The 26,724-nt window shown below is 38.1% G+C and overlaps 1 protein-coding gene across 1 annotated transcript; it reads left to right on the top strand.

The window, feature by feature from the left end:
- Nucleotides 1-396: 396 nt before the first annotated feature.
- VSX2 (visual system homeobox 2) lies at nt 397-23,251 on the top strand. The gene is made up of 6 exons (XM_032210723.1): nt 397-487; nt 530-853; nt 2,030-2,114; nt 6,286-6,409; nt 20,575-20,755; nt 22,920-23,251. Exons 1-6 carry the CDS (start codon nt 397-399, stop codon nt 23,249-23,251), a joined length of 1,137 nt encoding a protein of 378 aa, XP_032066614.1.
- Nucleotides 23,252-26,724: the final 3,473 nt, after the last annotated feature.

The following is a 26,724-nucleotide window of genomic DNA, read 5'->3' on the forward strand; positions in this document are numbered from 1 at the left end:
CTTCGCTTTTCTCTCCTGCGGAGTCACCTGGCCTTAAGCGCTCCCTCCCACCTGTCACCAATCGCGAGCCGCGCAGAGCTGCTTTCTGGTCTTGGTGGCGGGCGCTCTTTGGTGCCTGCGCTCCCCTCAGGGAGCCAGGCTGGGGCTTCTGCTCCCGGCGCGCCCCAGGCCGACCATCCTCTCCCGCCTCCTCTTTTTTTCACCCTCTCTCTCTCTCTCTCTCTCTCTTGCCCCCCCCCCCCCCCGCCGCTTTTTGGAATTCCTAATCGCGGATGGCCTCTGTGATTGGCTGTTGGGTTCTGATCCCGCTTGGGCACCAGCCTGGGCATATAAAAGGGGCCTGAGGCGGGGGCTCCCGAGCATTCCCCGGAGCGGGCACAAGGGACCAGTCGCAGCATGACGGGCAAAGCGGGGGACGCGTTGGCCCACAGCCTGCCCGGCAAACCCCAACCCCCCGAAGGCGCGCCTCCTCCTATGCCGGCCTCCGGTTCTAATGGGGCAGGGGGTGTAGTGGGGGGCTCTGCCGCAGGGGCCAAGCCGAGCTCGGGCCCCACAGTGCAACGCTGCACCGGCTTCGGCATTCAGGAAATCTTGGGCTTGAACAAGGAGCCACCTTCCCAACCTCGCGCAGCCCTGGACTCCTTACCCGCCGGGCACCTGCTGGCGGCCCGCTCCGTCCTCAGCCCAGGCGGGGTGGGCGGCGTGGGCATGGGCTTGCTCAGCACCGGCAGCCTCCCGGGTTTCTACGCGCAGCCCACTTTCCTGGAGGTATTGGCCGATCCGCCCAGCGTACACCTGCAGCCGCTGGGCAGAGCCCCCGCGCAGCTAGACACCAGCCAGACGGCCAGCTCAGGTAGAGCTCTTGTGGCGGAACAGAGCAGTGGGGAGGAGGGCCCTGGGCCCGGGAGGAAGCTGGGGGACAGCTGGGAATCGCTATCCCGGGAGGTGAGATCTCTGTCCTTGGCCAGGTACTGCCAACCACTCCAGACAGACCCGTCTGTGGCAGATGATCCCGAAGCGGCGATCGCTGCGCCCCCCCCCCCCAGCCTATCCGGCAGAGTTTAAGAGTCTCCCCGATGCCAGGATGCGTTTCTGAGCCAGCTCGATCTCAATTCAGACCCTTCCGAGTTTGTCAGACGTGAGCAATTTTCGGCTAAGCGCCTTGCAGCCACACAGTGTGTCGAAATAAAATTAATAACACCGAGAGACAAAATAGTGAGATGTAGCGGCGTAGGAACCAAACCTCGCTCAAAGTACTCTTCGGCCTTTTCTGGACAAAAATGCAGCCGCGGTGCGGCTTGAATTAAACCTAAAAGTCCCGCGCATAGTAATGGGCAACTAAGGCAATAAGCATGAATCATTTGATGTCTTAAAATTTAAACCAAAGTAATATAAAGAGAAATGCAGTGACGGTAAGCCTTAAAAATAACACAATGCTCTGGGAAATGGTTAAACAGGAGAGAGAGGCGCAGGGTTAGTTTAGGGATCCTAACAAGAAAATGCCCCGCTGCTTTATTCTGTTCCCTTTTCCCAAAGTCCAGAGTTTTCTTTTTCCCGACCTGTAAATACAGGGAAGATTAGAGGAATAGAAAGTTCCCCAAGAAATTTAGTTCCTGCCTCTCGAGTGTAAAAGGCTCTCCCTCTTCGACATAACTTTTGCTTTCCCGTCTAGATCCTTCTTTCCGTCTTGTTTAATATGCTTAAAACCCCTAATGATTGACAAACGAAATCTCAGTGTGGGAGAACGGTCTGATTTGAAAAGAGAACTAGAGCCCGGGCCCAGGAGAGAGAGAAAAGTAACTAGAAGAGAGCGAGGCGTCTCCCGGCTGGAAAGGTTTACGGGGCGCCCCTAGGAAGCGAAATCCGATCAAACGAAATCCTCCCCACAAAAGCCCCGATCCGAGAAAGGTCGGACAAGGCCTGCAGGTGACAGCCTGACGTGTTCCGCGGAGCGGGCGGGGGAAACACCCCCCCATCCTCCCCCCCAAAGAAGCAGCCCTCTCCATCGCTCCCGCCTTTCTGTCTTCAGATTCCGAAGATGTTTCCTCCACGGACAGAAAAATGTCGAAATCGACCTTAAACCAGAGTAAGAAGCGAAAGAAGAGACGGCACAGGTAAGGCAGCCTTCGTTTTCCAAGGCCAGGATAGGCGTTTTGGGGGCACCAGGACTAAATTCTCCGCTGGACTTGCCGCCCGCCCCGGTGCGGTTGCCGGGGTTTTGCTGGCGGCCCATTTCCCTCTCTGCCTTTGGGCCTTGCAGCTCTGAGTCTTGTCCAGCCCGTAGCCCCCTTCAAGTTCAGGTTTCTCCTTGGTGGTGCTGGTGGGGGCGCTGGGGAGGGGAGGGCGGGAGAGCGATGATCTAGCAATGTTCCAGCAAGTAACCTCTGTCATAGCCTCTGTCAATGGATCCAGAACCTGGTCTTCAGGTTTTACTCTGAAGCATAATTCCAAAGAATTGTGTACAGAGACTGCATTAGAGGCTAGATTTTCTCCACGCCAAGCTTTGTAATTGTTCTCCTAACTTTTATTTGTTGAACCATCAAACCCAAACATCTCAACGGAGACCTTCCTATTTCTCGCTGATCTCCAGCGCTTTTCTGTCAGAGCTGCCCGAGGGAGCTGTCCAAAGGGTTCCCATACACTTTACTTGCCCTAAAGCTATTAAGGGTTGTGAATAAAGCAAAGGAATTAGTATGCTAGATCAGCTTGCAAATCAAACGATTGCTTTATTCAACCAGATCAGCTTTTAATTGCAACAACTTTTAATTTTCAGTAGCTGCTTGGCTTCTAAACAAGGGCATCACTGATTTATCAAGATTTATCAAGATTTTCTTTTGTCTGTAAAATAAATGTAATTCCTCCTTCCCATTTGGTAAGGATGCTGACATTTATATATATATATATATATATATATATATATATATATATATATATATATATATATATATATATATATATATATATATATCTGTGTGTGTGTGTGTGTGTGTGTGTGTGTGTGTGTGTTACTCAGACTCTAAAAAGGACCTTGCCATTTTGCTCTCTTCCCCCCCCACAAAGTAACAGAACAAAAACAAGTGTTGGGCTCCCCTATTGCATATTGGTTCTGTTTTGTGTATTCAGCAGCAAGTCCACCTGGACATGATTTGGGAAGATTAATTTTGCTAACAAGAAGAATATCTGTATTATGTTAAATGTCCCCATGCAAGGCTGGCTGTAATGGAAAAAGGAAAAAAAGAATGGTGTATTTGCTTTGAGAATTACAGCAATTGAAATTGCAACAAATAATTCTCAGTTTTATTGATATATAAACAAACAAGGGCAGGAACTTTTTAATGAATTGGGCCAATATACAGGATGTGCTTGTTATGTAGTAGATCAGTGTTAGAATTCTTGCAGGTTTTATGTTCCAGTCTAGAATAAATTGTTTCAGAAATGTGAGGATTTTAGTGTTGAATATGTTAACAATTCCATAATTTGCAACATGCAATGTTTTTTTTAAAGACATTATTTTCCGGAAATGTTCAAAAAGTAGTAGCAATGTAGAGATGAATTACACCTCTATATCCTGAGCAAGAGAGGAGAGGTTAGCTATTAGTAGTATTGTTTTTACAGAGAATCTGAAAGAATCCCTTACAAACAAATTTTAAGACCACATTTCAAAAGGGTGGGTTTTGCCTGTGTTTTTTGACAGGAATTCTATCTCTCCTCAAAAGGAGTGGACAAATCTAAAAATAAAAATCCTTCCACCATTCTTGGGTCCTAAAATAATGCACAATAAGAGAAGCAATTTGTTTGGGGAGAAAGGCAAGTGAGGCATTACAAAAGCTTGCTCCATCTATTCTGGGAGAGCAAGACGAGATTGGGAGACAGCAGAACACAGATTAGATGGCAGAAGCAGCCCCCTCATAATGTTAGTACTATTAAGCTGATGGAAGTGTTTTAACATTTGCATGTTAGGAGGTAATTCGGATATCTTTAGACAATGCTCTTAGGAAATATGTAAATATTTAAAAATCAATGCTTAATCTTTAAAATCTTGGCTTTGATTTTTTTTTAAAGCAGTCCCCCCCCCCCCCTTCGTAAGGTTGATTTCAAATTATTTTCCAATTTGTTTCTATGCTTGTATATGTATGCTTAGGCACATGGAGACACAAGCTTTTATATAGAGATGAAAAACATTAAAATGCAGCTGGCTTCCATAGAAGGTTAATCTCATAACCAGATAATTTTTATGCTTCAGAAATTAGTCAGGATGTTTATTCAGATTTAGAGCACAACATGATCTACACGTTTTCGCCTCTGCAGGTATCTCCCATCCCCTTCTGGAGTTGTGCTTCCATTTCTTTTCTTTTATGCCTAATGCGAGGAGAACTAATTTAGGCTATTAAGATTTAGAAGAAGCATATCTTTACTATGAAATTAATTGTTTTGAACCGGTAGAGTCACAGACTGAGAAACTAAGTTAAATTTCTGAAGATAGGTGTTCTTACATTGTAAAATGTTTGGAGTATATTCGTTACAAACAGAATATTAAAAAATGGAAGGATTGGAGTTTCCAAATGTTAGGAAAGGAGATGATAAGGATGATGTTACTCTACTCTGCCAATTAAGGATTGGAGGTAAAATAATTTCTTTTGAAAACATTAATGTGAACAATATGTTGCAACAGCAAAAGCAGAAAAATAAATAGATGGATTTTGTTCTTGAAAACTTGAATGTTATCATAAAATCTGTTGTTCAGTGTCTGGTTACAGGCATGGAAAGCCCACAATTCTCCATTTAACAGAATTTAAAATTACTTAACTGAATCTATAGTGATAGTTTTTGGAATCTTCTTGTTAGATTTTGTTGCAGCATTGTGGAACTCTTAATGAATGTTAATGGTACATTTTACAGAAGGAAATGATTATAATTCTAATTTGGAACTGTTTTTAATCCATACCTATTATTAATTCAACTGCTTCTATAGTACCTGGAACTAAATTGTGCCCCTTATTTTTAACAAGATGGCAAATTTTTGTTTGAAAAAATAAACAAACTGGCTTCATCAGGTATAAATATAAAAACCAATAAAAGTAGCTTTTATATTTGGTGACACTGTACCTATTACATGTAGGTACTAAATTTAATTTCTAAATTTAGACTAAAACACATTTATTTGGGTGCAAGCTCACTAGCATTCACATTGGAACATTTAGGATCACAGTGTATAAGAGCAAAACCAGATTCTATTTACTATGTATCTAAGAAGAGAGATGGTATGAAGAAACCCACACTATAAATGATAGCTATTCTGAAATATTAGAGCTAGTATAGTATAGTATAGTATAGTATAGTATAGTATAGTATAGTATAGTATAGTATAGTATAGTATAGTATAGTATAGTATAGTATAGTATAGTATAGTATAGTGGTAAATGTATGTATCTCTCCTCTCTCCCCCTCAAGTTTTTCTGGAAATGCTGGGCAGATATTTTAGATTTCTCCTCCTGTTAAAGAAAATAATGTCTTTGTTTTCATAGAAATATTTGATTAATTCCTGTTAGAGGGCAGGGCAAGAAGCAATGGGTAGAAGCTTGTTAGAAAGAAACCCAACCTGTAACTAAGGACAAATTTCTTAACAGTGAAAGCAATTAATTAACGGATTAGCTTGTTACCTGGAGTTGTGGATGTTTCATTGCTGGAGATTTTGATGAAAAGATCAGACAGCCATCTGTCTGGGATAGCATAAGGACTCCTCCTTGAGCAAGAGATTGGATTTAAAGACTTCCAAGGTCCCTTTCAGCCCTATAATTCTATTTTTATTTCCACAATAGTTACAGCTTTGCTACCCTCTCCATTTTAATGTTAATGTACTTTATGAAAAGAGTGCAATCTTCATTTGCTTCAATAGTAACCCTCTTCAGTTTTTCCTCTACAGTGATTGGGAAGACCCAAAGTCAATGGAGATTCTAAGTCATCCAGGTCATGGTTATCCCAAAGTTGCTTTTTCAAGAGGCAACTGGACTTTTTGGTTTTTATTTGAAGACATTTTGCTTCTCATCCAAGAAGCTTCTTCAGCTCTTAAGAAGCGTAACATCTTCAAAGAAAAACCAGAAAGTCCAATTGCCTCATGAAAAAAGCAGCTTTGGGATGGGAAGACCCAATTACTTTGGCCTTCTTTGTCCTAGGAATAACTCTTTTGTATAATGTATTCATGTTCTTAATTTTTTCTTCACTACTGTGCTTTTTAAGGTTTTTTTTTCTTTTAACTTTTTTCATCATTGAATTTATTCCCTTTAGGACAATCTTCACATCTTACCAGCTGGAGGAACTGGAAAAAGCATTCAATGAGGCTCATTATCCTGATGTTTATGCAAGAGAAATGCTGGCTATGAAAACAGAACTTCCTGAAGATAGAATACAGGTAATCATATTGCTGTGAAATTCAATCATTGCATGTCACGGCTAATCACTATTTTTTCCCCAGTATACTTTGCTTTCTTTGAAGAGAGTGATATACTCTGTAAGATATGTCTTCTCCCATTTGATGCCAGTGAATTTCATAATGTGGGCTGCTGGATTATTATAATCCAACACATTTGGAAGGTACAAGATTCAGAAAGGTTGTTTTAAAGGATTGTCTTGTAACTGATTCATCCCAAATCTCAAAAGATAATGCTAAATTGGTTGCTTTCATGTGTGCATAATCCTGCACTAATTGTTCTAGCTTTAATTAGCTAGACATTTTATATAAGAAGTGGCAATTGTTTTTGCATGATGAAGATTAATGAAATGTTGAATAAGTAGTAGTTTTCCGTAAGACTTTATCAGGATTCAGGATGCATGACAAATTCTGTAACTGCAAGGCTTTTAATTCAAATGGGATAAAAGGTAGGCATGTTGTCCAAAATAGTTATGAATCAGGATCAAGAGAGTAATAAACAATCAGGAAAACTAAGGAAAATTCAAGGTGTAGTGACACTTAGAATAGTTGGATCAGCTTGGAAAATAGACCTCCATAAGATGGAGAATTGGGACTGGTCCTTCACGTTAGCTGTCTTGACATTGAGAAAAGTTAATACTGCAACTAGATGGCACTTTTCACATCAGAGCTCACACATCCAGTTGCAATGGGACTAGAATGCTGGCGGTTTTGGAAGTAATGTAGTGATGTCTAAGAACTCAAAATTTTTCGAGGCCCACATATGAAAGAACACCAAAGAGAAGTGGGAATGATTGGCTGTGATAGGAAACCGTGCCTAAAGTGACCTTAGGAGCAAAGAATTGGTTAATACTTTGGATCTTCAGTAAATTCCCTTTTAAATACTGTATTTTTAATTAATCTTGTAGAAAGTTTTACTAAAGAGTAGACTAAGTCATTATTTATAAACTATTAGATTTACTAAATTTAAAAAAAAATAACATAAATGTTCATGAACATATGAATTTATCCTAATTCTTCATGATGGAAATAACAATTCATTCAGACTTTGTATGTTGTAGAGGTGTTCATAAAGAGCCAAATCTCAAATAACTTAGTATAGGCAGAGATTAGTTTTCATATAGCAGTATAGTTGCTTTATGAAGTAATGGTTGATGAACAAAAAGGCTCAGCTCCATTACATTTTGAACCAGGTTTCAGATGTCATCATATTATAACACTTAACAGCATTCAGCACTTGACTTCCATACTTATTTTGTTTAACTAACAATTTAAACTAATTAAACTATAAATATTGCAATATATCACATAGCTAGTTATGATAAAAAATTGTATGAAATGAAACTGATATATTGTTGGAAGGTCTTGAGATGCAATTGCAAAATGGGATGGATCTGCCCTATTTATTTTATATAAGAATACATAATTTTGTTAGCATATCTTACTCCATCTTTCACCACAGTTATAGCAATGGAATAGATAGAGCTTTAAGGCATCAATAGACTTGAAATATAGGCAAACCTATGATCTTCTGCATGCAAAAAACAATTCTCTGTCATTGAGCCATGATTCCTTATACCTTGTTCCTTTCAAAGGAATTACTTTATCAATAAATCATTTAAAAATGAATCACGTGGCCCTGGACAGCCCCATAGATTTTTATAAAAAATAAAGGAAGTTTGTTATTTAAATACAGTACATTAACAAAATTATATATTTTATATGTAGCCCAAGACAATTCATCTTCATTCATGGGGGCCCAGGCAAGGCAAAAAGCTAAACAACTATACTTTATATAGTCTGAACGATAGCTGGCTAAGCAAGACTAAGAGTTACATTTTAGACATCTAGACATTATTTCATGAGTGCTTCTCCCATTAAGTATTAATATAGCATTGGCCTTTTTTATTAGAATAATTATGTGAAAACTATAACAATTTCCTGTCCTTTACAATTGCATTCTTCATATATTTGCATATATTCTGCCATCCTTCTGCCCATTATATTTTGGGATCTCATCTTCTTATAGTGTCCTCCAATTCAATGTGTAACCAAGCTATAAAACTGTTTACTTAAATTATGCACAATAAATCATCCCTCCTCCAAGCTCTTTAATCATTTGGTTGCTCTTTACTGAACTTCCTTCAATTTGTCAATCTACCTGGCAACAAGACATCAAGTGTGCAATGCAATACACCAAGAATGGAAAATGGAAGAGGAGCAAAGAATTCTATCCTTGAAGTTCATTGATATTATTGAACTGATATTGGCTTATATTAGTTGAGTTTCTAATATCAGAAATCAGATTGTACTTCATGCACTTTTAACTCATAGCAATAATTTTATACGGTATTAACACTTGTTTTTTGTTATTCCCAATGGCTCAGAGATGGGTTGCTTCCGGTTCGGCCAAACCAGTAGTGGAATTCAGGCATGGGTCACAGAACTGGCAGTGACCCAGGCCTGCCACGCCTCCGAACCGGTTCCCTCACCGCTGCTGGGCTGCCAGCATTTTGGTTTTTAGTGACTGTGTGTGTGCAGTTTAGTGTAAATTGTTTTGTGCATGCGTGAAGAACAATTTACATTGAACAGCACACACATGTGCACGTGTTGCGAAGTGGTAGTAAAACCGGCAGCAATTCACCACTGCTATGACTCATTTGTTAAAACTCTAACATTTTTGGTCAATGGGCATATTTTGAATTTTGAGAGAATGATGTCAGTTGCTATGCCTATAGTCAGTGGTGGCACCTATTCGGGAGAACTGGTTGTTTGAAGAAATCTAAGCAGTTCGGAGAACCGGTTGTTGGAAGAAATCTCCTTTTGTTTTTTTCCACTTTACAGGGCTAATCCTGTAAGGAAGGCAGGAAGGAAACATTCTGGTGTTGTTTCTAGCCTAATCTTTATTGACCTGCTTACAGAAACTGCCTCTCCGGTTAACCCTTATTACATTACAACAGCTAAGGCGAAGCGCCCATCGATGTGAGTGATGTTGAATTGGCCATGCCCACCCAGTCACATGACCACCAAGCCCCGCCTACCCAGCTGGTCATTATGGCAGAGAACCGGTTGTTAAATTATTTGAATCCCACCACTGCTTGTAGTGCATAGCAAGGTTGCTTGCCCAATCACAAGAACATGGAGCATGGCATAGGTCTGTGATGGTTATGTTTTTGTCAGTGAAGATTGTAGATTTACAACTATGGGGAGTGTGATCCAGAAGATAAGCAGTAATTGGCTTCTGAGAGGCTTTCCAGTTAATGCTTTATTTTGTGCTAATGTTGTAAATTACTGGGAGGAAATTACTTTTACCCAATTCTCAATTGTTAAGTTGCAGTGTTGGAGAAAAATACATTTTATCTGAGCTAGCTTTCTAGTATTTTTAGACCCAATAATGCTTTAGGTAAGTATAAAGTCCTTCCTTAGAAACTAATTTAACAATCTTAGTGCTGAGCAAACAGTTTTGTATCACAAGATACCTAGGATAATTAGGCTGCCCTAATAGTGATTTTTCTAGGACCTTCCTTTCAAGGAAGACCTGTCTGAACTGTTATCAGGTGACATTATTTTTAATGAGTCCAATAAAATCTGGAGAATATGGATGCTAGACTCTATGTATATTTTCTTTACTGAGATATTTTAATTGACAGTGAGCAAAACCTCTTGGATATTAGTCAGGGACATGTTTATTTGTGAAATTTCTTCGAAGAAATTTCTTTAGAGGAAGAATCAATTCAGGGAATTAAATGTAAATGTAAACATATAAGGTTTTACTAATTCTTGTCATACTGAGGAAGACAATGTATTACTGATTCAGAAAAACTGGGGTGGATAATAATTGGCAGAAGAGATGGCAGACGTCCTCTAGCATTTCCCCCTCAATCCAGTTCATGTATGTTTTGACTGCCTGAGGAGCAAATGTAATTCAATCTTTAGAGCTCATACAGGAATGTTAGATTCTTAGGCAGGAGTGAAAATTATTAGTTTTTAAATTATTCATATCATATTTTAAGATTGAGATACAACATCATATTTGGGGGATTTTCTACTATTGCTGAAATGACCTGATTGGCTTTGGGCTCTATGATGGATCTCTTTATCCAATAATCCAAGTATTCTGATTTCATTGCAACAATATATCAAGAAGAGATACATATTTAACTTTAGGAAAAGTACTTGGATTTTTACAATTGGATGTATCTGTTCTTCACTGTTATTTTTTCTCACTTACTCTAACCTGAGAGAGGGAGGGAGGGAGGGAGGGAGGGAGGGAGGGAGGGAGGGAGGGAGGGAGGGAGGGAGGGAGAGAGAGAGAGAGAGAGAGAGAGAGAGAGAGAGAGAGAGAGAGAGAGAGAGAGAGAGAGAGAGAGAGAGAGTCAGAGTCACAACCCCTGGTAAGCCCCAATTATGGGAGGAAGCTAACTGCTTCCATCATCTGTCAATCGGCTCGTCACAAGAGTCCATCACGACAGAAACCCAATATTTTTACTGTTGCCTTTGTTATATATGTGTTTTTTATTTGTGCTGATGTGTCTCCCTTTATTTATTTATCAGCACAAATAAAAACACACACACACAAACATATATATATAAAGTTTGATATATATATATCACATGAAGAGATATATATCTTTATGTTAGAAAGTGAAGCATATTTTAGTTTCACACCTAAAGTCAGTTTTTCCTTCATTGGGTAATTTCTTCCATTATTCTAGTCCTGAAATCAAACTTTAGTGTTTCTCATCCAGTGTTTCTTTCATTATCAAAGCAGGATACAAATATTACCAATGCATCTTTAAAAAAATCAAGTATATTATAATTTATCTAATATTTTGGATATATTTTTAATAAATGGACATGTAAATTACTTTTTGATGTCAAATGTTAACTAGTATTGCAGCAAATGAATTTTGGATATACCAGGTTCAATTAAATGATGCTTTTTAGGTTTATAATTAGAGATATCACTGTCAGGAAAGATTTAAACCACAGTGCCTAATGCTGTACTAACTTCCTCGTGCTTTTGCAAAGCAAAAGGAATAAGAGCAGCTATATGTTTTGTGATCAGCCATGCAGACCATGTGCCTCTTTTCCTATACACATTTAACTTCATATCTTTTTATAGGGTCATAGAAAATGATAGCACAGTAAATATTGCAAATACCTGATATGAATAGGGAGGCACAATGTATTTCCTGGTTTGTACAACTTTTTCTCATCTCTGAAATAACACTTCAAATTGCATATTTTCTAAGCAAGTCTAAATCTGAGCAGATGGGAAGGTTTGGAAACCACACATCTGAAAAATATTCATTTAAACTCATGTATTTTCTTAAATCAGAAATGAAAATAACTGGATACCTTTTATTAACAAAATAATTCTGAATAAGTAGGTTGCTTTTATAAAAATCCAGTAATCCAGCCTGTTGCCCCAACTCTCCCATTGTGCTGAGATGTTCATTTTAATTAGCATAATTTCTTCAATGTGTGTGTTTCTGTGTATTTGACAACATATTAGGCAAAACTAGGCCTATTGAATTAAAATTCGATCATCAGTTTTACCATTACAATATAATTTCCAGAAAAAAATAAATGAAATCTGGCCTAAAATGTTTCAGTCTAAACAAATAGCTGGGGTCTTTTTAGTAGTAGGAAGAGTATATTAATTTAGTAAAGTGTACATATTTGTATACACATATACATTCAGACCATATACTGAAGTTAAAAAAAGTCAACTCATAAGAGAAAGCAAAACTGGCTAATCATAAGAGAAGAGTTTTAAATTATGTCATCTTGTTTTTTGCTTCTGCACATGCGCAGAGCAATTTTTATTGCACTTTTATTCGCTTGCGCTCACAAGCGAACCAGCAGTAGTGACTGCCGGATCCCACAGTCTACAACTACAACTGCTATAAGAGGAAATTACAATTATAAAATGACTTTGTTTCAGAAGTATCAGAATGTGAAAGGAAAATATGAAGTTGAGCCTAAGAGACAAGCTGGAAATCCAGCATATATATCAGTTACCCTGCTGCTTGGCGGGTTCTCCGCCAGTGTAATCTGAGAGCTACTGAAGTTATTCACTTTCCATACTTTGGAAGATGGTTCAAGCAGAATTTATGGAGTCCAGATTAAGCTCCTCTTTCACTGATTTTGATTGGCACCTTTATTTACCAAGAATCCGCAGGAATTGAAATGAAGAAGAGATTCCTTGAGTGCTGGTGGAAGAAGAAAAGCAAACTTGATTGAGCCGTTATGAACTCAAGATCAATCCCATACCACAATGGAAGCGTTTCTACATCTACTCCTTTATTGCTTAGGTGACTTTGACTGGGAATGTCCAACTCCATCTTGAAACTCCTGCCTGGGGGCAGCGACTGTTTCACATGGTATTTTGCCCCTAACATTGCTCAGATTTGAGAATCTTTGCTCCTAATGGATGGACTCTGTTCTGACAAGTAGGGCAAAGTTTTGCAATAAAATGGCTGAAGCAAAAAAGATGAAGGTGCTGTTTGCCCATTCATTGTCTTTTGATCACCCATGAAGGAATAGCTTCCACGACTTGGGCAGTCCTGGATGGGCACAGAAGGGTTATGGTCAAGGATGTCTTTGTCCAGCTTCAGCGCACTAGTTGTGGCCTTACTTGAAGCATGAGGGCTTTGCTGTGGTAGCTCATATATTCATCACCTCTCATTTAAAGTACACAATACTCAATATGTGAGGTTGACTGAGGTCCACCAGGAAGCTTCAGCTGACTCAGAATGCAGTTGTTTAAGGGTGCTCATCAACACATTTCACCAGTGCTCTGAGCCTTGTACCCTCCAATTGGTCTCCGTGAGCCTGTTGAAAATTTCTCTTTCTGACATTTAAAGCTTTAAGAAGATTTGGCAGTGGAGTATTCACACTATTGCCTTTTATGATCTGCTTTATTCATTAATCTTGTGTAGATGGATGTAATGAGCAGCTCTTTTGGTTCTAGCACATATAAGTAAACAAACAAGCATTTAAAGCAAAGATAAATACACACACGTTCTTGTAAAGCGAGAAAAAGATCTGACATATTTATTAGTTAGTCCTTGTTTAATGACCAGATGCTTAACCATTGTTTGGAATTTAGAACATACTTCAAAAAAGCTACTCATGACCTGTCCTGTAAGTTACAACTACCACTAACCCTCCCTGTCCAGTCACTGGACAACCATTTGTCTGAAATGGTGTAGCATTTTCTTCTTGAGCAGGGGGTTGGACTAGAAGGCCTCCAAGGTCCTTTCCAACTTGGTTACTCTGTCATTTATTGGATAGGGCTTATAGGAACTTGTTGGAATAAGAGACATTACCTAGATTTCAATACAGAAAAGGAAGAGATAAGTTTGAAAAAATAAATGTAAAGCAATTAGAACATGTCAGAACCTCAAGAAAAAGGTTTGCCTACTTTATCCTTAAGTAAACAATATGAGCTAAATGGACAATTAGTCTGATATTACATAACACAGTGTTTTGTTTTTCTTTTGATGTTGCTGTCTACTACTGATCTCCAAAGCTTATTGAGGGAACTACTAGAAAGCATTTGGGCTTTCCTAATTTATATATGCAAAGGAAAAGTATATACTGTGTAATGAAGGAAGAGTAATGCATTAACTGAATACTCAAACTCCAAAATCTATGGATTTTATTATATTTGATTTTTTTGATTTTATTAACATTTGTAGGCCGCCCTTTTCCCTGAGGGGACTCAGGGCGGCTCACATAAAATCAGGGAGGGGAAGTACAAACAGTAACATAGACACATATAATAAAAGTAATAAGCAACATACATTCATCATTCGGGAGGGGCAACTATCCTTGTCCCCAGGCCTGACGGGCTAGCCAGTTCTTGAGGGCTGTGCGGAAGGCCTGGACGGTGGTGAGGGTACGAATCTCCACGGGGAGTTCGTTCCAAAAAAAAATTATTTATATGATAAAGAAGAATCTGAGAACATTTGGATATCAGTTTGGCCCTCTGGTGGACAAATGAAGTAAACTCATGTCAAAGTCCTATTAAGTGTATCATTTTAAGTTTTCTGCTGAAATGTTCCAAGGATGCTGAATGTAATCTTCTATTTATAAGCCAAGAAAGCTGAAGTTAATTCTTTTTAAAAATTGGACCATTTATTTAAGAAATCTTAAATCTTTTTACAAACACTGTAAAACTAATCGAAAATAAGCAAGCTAGAAACAATATAAAACAGAATAACAAATATGTTAAACACAGAATTAAAATAAAATTATATCAAATGTAAAAAAGCAAGTTACTAAAAGAACACACAAAAAACCTCACGTTAGAATCTGACGTACAGTATAGCATAAGAGAAATTATTCCAAAATAATGGCCAGTCTCTTGAGTTAGTGAAAAGCAGAAGTGGGAAGCTGCAGTAGAATATATATTAACCTTGGAGTAACATCTGTTTATGTGCAGAACACAAAAAAAACGATTAGCATTACAATCTGAAAAAAGGTAAGATGGTGTACCTCCAACTATATACTAATGCTATGCAGTCTTCACTTCATCCAGGAATAGCCTCCACTTGTGATTATAGAATTAAATGCATGTTTAAATTTCAGAAGTAAGCAAAGTAAGGGTTAATGTGTGTGTAATATCTTTTTCTTACCAGTTAAAAGATATATCTTGTATTTTTGATTATAGCAGACTGGTAAACTGGATTGCTGTGATGAATAAATATCTGATATTATTTGAGGTAACAAAGGATTTGTAAATAATGCTTCAGGTAGCATTTTTTCTAGATTAGCTCTGTTCCTAAGGTGTCTTACCAGGACCTCCAGTTTGAAGGAGACTTTGGTAGATTTGGTGGGCCTAATTTTGGAAGGAGATATTAACCACACTTATTTATTATATTGGACATTGTTTGCATTGACAAACAGTACCACAAATTTTAAAACAGTGCAGTGTTTTTTGTTTTGTTTTTTAAAGGAGCCATTTTATTCAAGTAAGTGGCAAAAAGGCATCACTTTTTAAACAGTATAAATATTAATTAACCCGAATTCAACAGATCAGTTTTCTTGCAACAGACATTCTATAAACTTGTTTACTTACTGGATTTTTTTGAAAAAAAGCAATATATTTAGTTTATGTTGCTTGCTGATTTTAAAATAGACATCATACCACTTATATTCATATTACTTTAAATAGTTTTTGAAGGGGTGTCTATCTGCATGCTATATGTATGCATATCTATATGCTGACTTTAGTATTAAAATTTTAATTTCCTTTTCATACATTGCAATCTGTCATCACAGATTAATCATGCAACAGATATAAAATCCGTATGTATAAGGTATATAAAAGTTCGCTTCCTGTGCTAAGCAAGGCAGTACTCTAGAATAATTCCTATTCCCAGGAGCACAGTGACATTTTCTGTACTTTAATTCTAAATACGCAACATAGCCTACTGATGTGTAATCATGCCCATTGAATCTCTGTTCATGAATAAGACCTACAGTCAACATTATAGATATTCAAGTTCTGGGGTCATAAAAATAAGGCTAGATTTATAAATAATGGCTGTCAGAAGAAGCTCTCTAAATATTTTTAAAGAACATGGCAAATACTTGGAATTGGGAGAAACATTCCATCATTCTGACAAGCTCTGGAATCAATACCATTTGCTCTGAAATAAGCAGGAAAGTGTACCCGATTCATTCCATCAATGTGGAATTTATCCCTTAATACACAGCATTTCTCATATTTGAATTTGTACACTGATGAAACAGGAAAGAAAACATATAGTACCAGATAATGTAAAATCTCATTGCATGGAGCCATCTAGCGGACAAGACGAAGACAAGAAGAAATATACTATATTCAAGTCTGATCGGGGAGGGCTGAGTTGAAGATTTCTGTGCAGACATTTTCAGATGAGGATGTATTTTTATATGAACTGTTTTGTAATACTCTTATAACATTTTACTCATTAGAATACCAACTTTAGTTCTAAATATGCATCTTCTGGTAGGTATTCTACAGGCATAATAACCCTACATTCATATGAGAAGAACACAGAAACATTCAATATAGGTCTATGCAACAAATATATCTAGATTAGCATTTTCAGTTATATTAAAAATAAATCCACTGAAATACACATATCATTATATGGAACAATGTGGATACAAACACAAATTCATGTGTCCTTGTGTGCATTAACTATGTGCATATGAGTCTGCTTACATATTCAGATTTATTTCACTGTACCTCTGATATGCATAAAAATGTATCAAATGAAATTTACTACAGTTGCATTTAATTTCTTCATAAACTGTTCATCTATAATAGTTTGTTAAGCCACATGGTTAATTGTATCCCTAAGTCTTAGGTTTCTGGTTAAATGCAGAAGTGTATAATAGACTGTTCCTCCCTACTTAATTCACAGTTGTCTCATTATCACAGTATGATTACACATAAACAAGAGTAGTAAATTACCACTTGCTCAATGATTGCTCCTATTTTTGCTGTGCATATGAATGAGATGGGTAGACCAGAAGAGAATTTTCTTTTGAGATTGGAAGGCAGTTTGAAAGACAGGACATTTTAGGTATATAGGCTTTCCCCCCCTACAATACAGGTGATCCTCAACTTACAACCACAATTGAGCCCACAATTTGTGTTGTTAAGCGAGAAATTTGTTAAGTAGTTTGGCCCATTTTATGACTTTTCTTGGCAATAGAATCACTGCAATTGTTAAATTAGAAACAGGGAATCTGTTAAGGGAATCTGGTTTCCCCATTGACTTTGCTTGTCAGAAGGTCAGAAAAGGAGATCACATGATTCCAGGACACTGCAACCGTCATAACTGTGAATCAGTTGTCAAGCATCCGAATGTAAATCACGTGATCATGGGGATGCTAGAACGATCCTAATTGTGAAAAATATCATAAGTCATTTTTTTCAGTGCTGTTGTAACTTTGGGCACTAAAATAACTTGTAAGTCGAGGGCTACCTGTATATGCACAACCACTATTTCTCACACAAACAGGTTTCTGGGTTGTCTCTAAGCCTCATTGAATTAGATATTACCCTACCCAAGTTCTTTTGACAATTGTTATTATTATCTGTGATGTCTATCTTCCTATTAAGAATGCCTAATCAGCTTTAGCTTAGCTTAAAGTTTATGCTATCTTTTGTCACAATTAGTTCAAAATTGTTCACAAGTGATAACTATAATATAATAACAGAAATAATTAAATGTAAACGTGAGTTCTCAATCAAGGAATATCCCCCATAAAATCTTTAAATAACTGATCTCTCTCTGTACAATAGGAAAAGGTATGATATAGCTCGTTTCCAAAAGTTAATTTTTGAATTACACTAAAAGGCAGCAAAAACTGTAAAATAATTTATTAGTAAAAATATTCTGCCTCAGATATCTTAGCCTAGAAAGATCCTGGTTAAATTGCTGTCATGATCCAAGACTTACAACCAAATAACATTAATTTCTACAAATCAATCGCAGTCCTTTGCTACTTTGACAATTCTAAAATATTTCGGTTCTAATTGAACGGAGATTACTTATGCAATTCAATATTCCAATTTTTAATATTGGAATATATAAGAATGCTTATTTAGGAATAAAATTAATGCTTATTTAGAAATAAGAGTTAATATCAAATTGATCACATGATTAGGGTTGCAAATATCCTTATTCAACCCAAGTGCATAAACTTTTCATATACTTATTGCTGTAACAAAGGAAATAAATATGAGCATGTATGGTAATGGTGACAAAAAAATACCCCCCCCCCAAAAAAAAGTCACAAAGGGATTTTGATCAGGTGTTACCTGTAACTTTCATGTAAGCATAATTAGTTTTGCAACCTTATTTTAACATCCAGTGGGCAGTGCACTTCAATAAAATGTATATGTATAATTATGTATTTTGTTAATCTCAGGGGTCTTTCAATGGGGAGGGCTGTTCCTCTTAGGAGAATTTGAAATCTCCTCCAGCTACGACCTCCCTTTTTCGGGGACTCGTCGTGCTCCACCCTGCCTGATTCTGCTACCGCCCAGCGGAGTCATCACAGGGTTAAGCTGTCAGCGCTGTAATGTTAAACAGGTGTCAAAGGCGCTTCGATATATCTGCAGATTGAAATCAAATTCTTTGCTGTATAAAAAGATAAATTACCCAGGCGATTCTCGCCTCGGCCCACTCATCAGGACAGCGCCAGACGGAGAGCAATTTTTTTTTAATGTGCTAACGACCTAATCAAGCAATCAAGTCGGAGAAGATTGCTGAGTGACCCCCCGAGCATCCATCTGCCAGCGAGCCCCCAACCATTCATTTCCATTCCGCCGGGGACGGCGCGTGCCTTTCCCTGGAAAGGAGAGACAGAAAGGGAGGGAAAGAGCAGAAAGGGGGGGGGGGGCTTCAACAAAACCCCACCCCTAAACAAATTAACACCCAATTTTCTAGCTTAATTAGTTAAATGAGAAAAAGCTGGTGGCTGCGGTGTGGGGGCTATGCTTGCCGCTTGAAGGGAGGGGTGACCGTCTCGTGGAGAAGCGAGCGAGAACTTCACTACCGCCATGGCATTAATTAGCGCGGGTCAATGGCGCCGATCCCCGGGGAGCAGCCGCTTTAATTTCCCGTGGTATTTCAGTGCCTGAGGCCCATCGATTCAAACTGAAATTAACTTATTTTTCAATCAGGCCTGGGCTGCCCCTGGAGCTGACTCTTCCTTTACCTCCTCCTGAATAGACCGCGAGCAATTTTTCATCTCAAAGCTGAGGCTTCTCTCTGAGGCGGGAAAAAAGGCGAGGGGAGTGGAAGTGCGCCCCCCCCTCCAGGCGCTAATAGATTCCTGCCAGGCTCGCGGCCGAAATGGTGGAAGCCTTGGAGCCGCCAACGGGATGTCTGCGCTACCCAAGAGGGTTAAAAAGCAACCGACATAGTACCCCATCTCTCTCCTTCACCTGGTGGCCTTTATACGTTTTTCTTGCATTCCCTATAGTCGAGGACTCCTCGGTTGTCCTTTCTCTCTTTCTGACCTCCGTTAAATAGAGGCAAAAATCCAGGCCACTTGCACAAAAGGCATAATGAGAATTAATTATAATCCTGCACTGAGCTATCAGATTCTGTATTATCATACTGTTCAGTTGGAAAAGCGTGCACAATTTTACTTGGACCTTGTATGAAGTGAAGACTGAGATTGCACTAAGAGTCCGTTGGAATTTGCAAATCACATTCAGTTCCATGGGGTGGAAGAGTGTCCATATATTATTGTTTAAACATGAGACGATTCAGTATGAACCAGGACAGAATTCACATTCTGGGTTATTATAATCTTCGCAGTACCCCTTTGACCACAACAAAGGGATATTAAGGGATAAGTTATTTGTCCAATGGAATTCTTTTGCCTAATTTTGCAAAAAAACCAAAACAAAACCAGATTTTGGCAATCTATAACAAACTACAAGGCTGTGCTTGTTGGGGAGGATTTGTGAATGGCAATGAGTTACCCAAAACAGTGAAATTATGCTTGCTTGATACTGAATTAACCATCTGTATTTTATATTAGAGTATTGTGAACTCAGCTGTTACATTTTACTTTCTCATCCAAAGTATTGTGCAAATTGAGTTGAGTAAACCATGCTTCAGTTAATTGTGTCTATCTTCCAGTCCAAATACCATTGCCCCATATGCAGTTTTTATCTTGTTCAATCAAAACAGATTTTGGCGGGTCAGGTTGCAAATAAAATATCCAGCTAGATATTTTAATAGCTTTTATTCTCATTACATTTATTTGCTGACGGCAGGGAGAGTGAAAAACTCTGCCATATGTCTGTCTGGAAAATTACAGGAAGAAAAAAAAAGGAAAGGAAGGAAGGAAGGAAGGAAGGAAGGAAGGAATGTTCTGGGCTCAGAAAAAAAAAACAGTTTTGTGTACTGGTTCCATTCTCAAGCAGGCCAAATGGTTTCATCTCAATGAATAAAATAGTCTTAGATCCTCTTTAGGCATACTAAATACAAGAAACCCTTCACTGGACTATTATTCTCTTTTACGTATTCATCTATTTAAATTGGACTCACTAGACTGCAGCACTCACATGGCAAATAAAAATTATACTTTCCTTATTAAAATCTTTTTTATTGCAGGTTTGGTTTCAGAACCGACGGGCCAAATGGCGAAAGAGAGAAAAATGCTGGGGAAGAAGCAGTGTAATGGCAGAATATGGCCTATATGGTGCAATGGTTCGTCACTCCATCCCACTGCCAGAATCCATACTGAAATCAGCCAAGGATGGCATAATGGAATCCTGTGCTCCTTGGCTGTTGGGTAAGAGCTGAGTCTTCAGAACAGATCTATATTTTGTTATAGCCATAATCCCTGGCAGGGTTCTGATAGAATTAAAGTAGCATTTCCTGATACTGTGCCCTCTGTGTGATTTGGATTATTTACTAGCCATGGTGGAAGGTAGATAATGGATCTTTCAGCTAACACACCTGGAAGATCAGTTCAGAAAGTTTCTATTGTGTAAAATAGGTAGATAGGAAAGAAATACCTGAACATGGATGACTTATAGACATAAAGCTCAACTATGGCCTCTCTACTGAATCTAGAGGTTGCACAGATCAGCTAGTAACACTTTTTAATGGAAGGTTTTATTAAACTTTATGAAATATAAAACCTTTGTCTAATGCAAATACTGTGTTTCATAGTATGCTCCCACAATGTCTTTGCTAAAAACATTCTTCAAATTTTCTCAGCAATTACCACATGGTAAACTCTTACTATGGTGAGAATGCCCTACCAGATAATTCATGCTGGCTGAGAACATAAACTTTTGATAACTTTGGGCAAAACATTTGGAGATCTTTTAAAGGTTTTTAGAAGCTTTCTAATTCAGAAAATAGTAATAACAGATCATGACATAATAAATATATTTAAGGGTTTGGGTAGATTTATGTATATAAGTTAATCTTGATTTAAAACTATTCATTTAGGGACTGTTCAAATTTACCTCAGCACTGTAAAAGGAGACTTATGACTGGTCCTTGCACTTATGACTATATGTCTTCACAGTCAAATGATCAAAATTTGGGTGCTTCGCAACCAGCATGTATTTACAATGGTTGCAGCATCCCGGGTTCAGGCTATTGCCATTTTCAATCTTCCTAATTGGCTTCCAACAAATGAAGTCAATGGGGGAAGTTGGATTTGCTTAACAAGTGTGTGATTCACTTAACAACTGCAGTGATTTGCTTATCAATTTTGACAAAAAAAGTTTGCAAAATTGGTGTGACTCATTTAACAACTGCCTTGCTTAGCAATGGAAATTCTGGTTCCAGTCATAAGTTGAGGACTACCAGCTTTCTTTTTGATGTCTCTGGTAGTTTACAAACAAATCTTGAAAACAATTGCATTCATAAATTCCAAAATTCTTGGTCAGCCTTGGTATTATTTAAGAGGAGACCAGAGGGTAAACTTCTCTTCACCTCCACTCTTAGGCCTTCCTTTCAGGAGCACCCTGGCATGGCAGATTAGTGGCTAGAGTGCAATCTGATGAGTTAGATGGTAATCAGATGAAAAGTCCATTCCCAACAGTGTTGATTGTGCATAAAGAAGCCTTTTTCCTGTCTCCTCTTCCTTCTGTGTGCCAAGCACTGTGGAGGCTCAGCAGTAAACAAACCTTATATGCAAGTAACTTAACTATGACAAATTTGCCTGATATTTTAAAGCTATTTAAATATAGTAGCTTATTTTCTCTTGCATTCCTGTTTCTTCCTTAGCTTTTCTTTTCTGCTTTTCCGGACTAATTTTTTCAAATTTAACACCTGGCTTCTTATAAATGTACTGCTTCATTCCTCAGTCTACAAGAAAGTGAGAATTGAAAGGACAAGGGTGGGTGGTATACGTTAGGGAAAGAAAAGCAGCCATAGGGGTTAGCATTTCCCTCATCAAGGCTTCGTTTCACATACAGATTCACTTCTGTATTCGGTGAAACTCTGCAGCCTAATGGGATTAGGGAGTGCTGTCTCTTTAGTTTCCTTTGCCCTAGTCTATTAAACTTCAGGGATAACAGATTTTGTCATTTTGCTACCTTAGAAATCTTTGTGCTTCTTTATTAACATAGATTCCTTCTGTAACCCTGCTTTTAGCACTATTTAAGGACAGTCCATCCCCACACAGGATGTTTCTTCCTCCTCCAATCTAAAATATGTAGATTTGACCTCAGGGCTCAGACACAAAATAAAATATATGTAGGTGGAACACTGGTGTAAGTTTCTCCTCAAGCCTGGCTGTTTCTGTCAGAGAATTAGCTGGAGGTCTTCCTCATGCAGGGCCCCTTCATTGGGCTCTCTGTGTGACTGCTGTTTGAAGCAAGGCTTTCTGCTTTTCCTTAATTCTGGCCTTTCTTTATCTTTACTGTTTTCAGTTCAAGATGGCTTTCCCATGCCCAGGCGCTTTTCTAAACCCGAATACCAACAATTCTTTTTAGGGATGCACAAAAAGTCTCTGGAGGCAGCGGCTGAGGCAGGAAGGAAGCCGGAGATGGAACGCCAGGCCCTGCCCAAGCTTGACAAGAGTGACAAGGAAGAAAGGGGGCCAGAGTCCAAAACCACCATTTCCCAGGAGGAACTCAGAGAGAACAGCATTGCTGCCCTCAGGGCCAAAGCTCAGGAGCATAGCACCAAAGTCCTGGGGACCATTCCTGGAGATCCTCCTACCCCAGTCAGGAAGCCAGAGAAAGAGGAAGAGGCAGCCACGGCAGAGGATGACCGGCAAATGGAAAAATCAGATTTATTACAAGAGGATGAAAAACTGGTTTAGAAGGAAGGGATGATGGGAAATCAGCCATCTTCTTGAAGACTGACTCATCTAGTAGCTTCAGCCTCGTTTCAGACTAATGGGGTCCTTCCTGTAGTCCCTATTCACCTGGAGGGTGGATCCACTTGGTCTCTATACATTTCAGGAAATCACAGGCTAAGGCCATCTTGTGTTGGGTGTGTTCAGAGACTGATTCCCTCAGGAGCATATTTCCCCTACAATCTTTGTGCTCAGGAGCCCTTGAGCTCTGCCTCCCTCCATTTCAAGCAGGGAGAGGGAGGTGGACATTGAATACTTTCACAATTTATTACAATATTGCCCCTCCCCCACCTGCTATTCAGCCTCCATTACTCCATTTTCACTTCATCTTTAAAAATAGTCCTCTCATTATCTAGATTCACACATTGTGATAAGCCATGCTTCATTTTAACCATGATTTTTTGAGTAAGCTTCAATGTTTAGTTTTGCTGTCACATTTAAGCCATATATCTTAGTTTACAAATCACAATGTTTGATTCAGACAACATACTAAGCCAAACAAACAAACCATACAATAGCTTACCACGCTGTCTGAATTCAGTGATCAAAATAAATACTTTTGTCCTTGACTCGGTCAGGTTGTTAGCTTTCCCAGATGAGAATAAAAGGCTTAATTTTGCATATTTATATTTTCATTTAAAACTGCCCATTGCCGGACATTAAGGCTAAATAATAAAGGAACCACTCTTTTCCAAAAATCAACCCAAAATTAAAAGTTGATCAGGTGGAAACCCTACCTCATACTGAGTATGTTCGTGATTACGGTACCAGCATTGTTGATTTAAGAGGTTCAGCTGCCCTACTCTATTAACACAATGTGAACCTTGCCTAATAATATCTCATTTTGGATTGTTTAAGGTATCCAGATGCAGCTTGTCACAGCCTGCCTTTGCTTACTATCTTGAAATAGGTATGCCATTTTTTCCCCTAGAGCATTTCAGGAGAACTCATATCAATAAAATAAAATATACTTGTACAACACTGAATTGATTCCAGTGAAGATTATATTCCATATACTGTAAAGTAATCATGAATTGCTATGGTTGGGAATGGAGCACTTAAAAGTACCAAGACTATCTGGATGCCCTATTGTGTAACTCAGATCCCAGCCATGTTTCCCAATCTTTTATGTTTAGCTTTAGATAGGGTAGTTGATGGTGTGAGAAATGCATCTAAGAGATAAATTCCAGTTGTTATATTTGATATTCAATATCCCTAAGTGACTGTGAACAATGACTTAATTAAGCAAGAGTGTAGTTTCGTCTGCTCTTGAGCCTGGATGGTTCTTATGGTTCACAAATTCAAGTCAAGAGGTAGAGAGTAAGACTTACCTCTAGTAGAGATGTTTCTTGAGAAAGAATTTTTCACTTGTGTTTTAGAAACCTATTAGCGCTGCATTGTGCTTACATTAATATGGAAATTCTATCAGAAGTGTTTGATCATTAGTGATCATTCCTTAACTATCTTTGCTTGGTATCACAGTCAGCAAATGGTAAAGATAGAATCACAATACTGTATTAGCAAATACTTATAATCAGTTTATGGTCATTTAAGTAATCATAATATATCAAGTCATGTACACATTGCCTAAGAAACTCAGTTTCATAAGAACACGGCTCTTTTCTTTTTCAGTGAAGGCCCAGGATAGCAAGTCCTCATTTTTTTCTGTCTTTATTTTTAACAAGAACTGTTTTATTTAAGATTGATTTTCCTTGCTGATATAATCCCTTTCTATGTCTCCCAATTATCTGGTGTTTTAGATTATAACCCATGGTGTGTAAATATTGTATATATGGTAAGAAAAGTTGGTATTTGAGGTGTTTAAGATAAAAAGCTGTAACAACTAGTCTTTGAAACTTGTGATTTTTGTGCCATTTTTCTGTAAAGATATAAATCAGAATAAATCCGAACTGAAGATGAACAAGAATGATGCTGCAGTATAACTAATAAGTGCTGTTTAGATATTGCAACACAGGCAGTATCTGAATCAAATAAAATCCTTTTTACGGCCTTTAGGCCACAGTGGTCTGTATCTCAGCACGAGACAAAACTAATACAAAAGGGACATTTAGAAGCACCACATTAATAACTCTGTAGAAAGCTTTAATAAGGTATTTGATTAATATTGCTAATATTCTGGCTTTCTATGCATAACAGAAGCTTAAAACAAAGAAGCTTTTAAGAGAAATCACCAAGTTTAGATGAATCCACCCAGCCTTAATGCTAAATGAGATGTACCACTTCCAACACTTCTCTTTAAGCACTGAGGAAGACTGCATTGTTTCCAGCACCTGAATCAAAGTGCCAAGGCACATTATGTCCATTCTGGATTCTTATATCGGGCTGAAAAAATACCCAAAACAAAAATCAACATTATTTCTCAAAACAGCCCATGAATTTGTTAAACTTTACTACCCTTACTAATATCAGGAGAAAGCCACTGGGGACAAATTCATCAGCCACCATTACTTCAGCATCAGAAATAAGATTAAACATAAAAATGCCAGAGAACAGCTGACTTTTAATACTTTGCCATCATATCGCACATTGCCTCTTTCTCCAATACCTTGTTCATCACATAGATTTACAGGGAAATCTGGTTGAAAGAGGCCCGATAATAGTTTGGTAATGTTTTGAAAATGGACCTACTGAATTCTAATATCACTCCCTCCATCTTTCTTGCTATTGGGGGAGAGGATAGAAACGTAGTCACTGATCATTTGTTCCTATTGTGTTTTGATGTTTTATGTGTCTATATTTGCATTGCATAATGGATTTTTTTTCTGCTCAAAAGTTTTATACATGAGTTTTGAATATTTATTTATAATTATTTGCCATAATTATAAATATTGAGTTCCTACTAGTTACTAATCCCATCTAGATTTGTTAACATGTTGAAGCATTACATATTCCAGAACCATCCACGAATACTTTCCTTGTTGATATTAAGAATGCACAAGTGCATTAAAAAGTTACACATTTAAATTCCACGAAAAGCTACGCATTCCATATTTCAGTTCCATTGTTTTCCCCTTACATTTTTGATGCTTATGGTTTGCGCTTTTGATTAACCTTTTTGTATTTTTGTTCAAGTTGGTTATGCAAAATACATAAAGAAATATATGTAAGTATGTACAGTAGAAAATAATTTGAGCATTCTCTCTATCAATTATTCTATATGCTTTACATTAGCTTAAATCGCTGGAGTTCTTGAAAATTAAAGAAGGCCATACGTTTTGAACACCATTATTTAACTACCTTAGATCAGGATTGTTTAGAGATAGATATGCAGATGATAAAGAGCAAAATGGTTTTTGCTTTTTTTATTTATAAGAGTGTTGTATAAATGATGCTTTTTTAAAACAAGAAATGTTAAATCTTAGTATTCAGCTGTCAGAAGTTTAGCAGTATTTTGATACATGAAATAGGGAGATAAA

This window comes from Thamnophis elegans, chromosome 1, assembly GCF_009769535.1.
Source record: "Thamnophis elegans isolate rThaEle1 chromosome 1, rThaEle1.pri, whole genome shotgun sequence".
Taxonomy (NCBI): Eukaryota; Metazoa; Chordata; class Lepidosauria; order Squamata; family Colubridae; genus Thamnophis; species Thamnophis elegans.

What these genes read in the sequence shown, in the direction of transcription:
- VSX2 (XM_032210723.1), top strand. Translation starts at nt 397, where the DNA reads ATGACGGGCAAAGCGGGGGACGCGTTGGCCCACAGCCTGCCCGGCAAA. An exon ending in CGAAAGAAGAGACGGCACAG is followed by an intron (nt 2,115 to 6,285) that starts GTAAGGCAGCCT and finishes TATTCCCTTTAG; the next exon opens with GACAATCTTCACATCTTACC. An exon ending in TTCCTGAAGATAGAATACAG is followed by an intron (nt 6,410 to 20,574) that starts GTAATCATATTG and finishes TTTTTATTGCAG; the next exon opens with GTTTGGTTTCAGAACCGACG.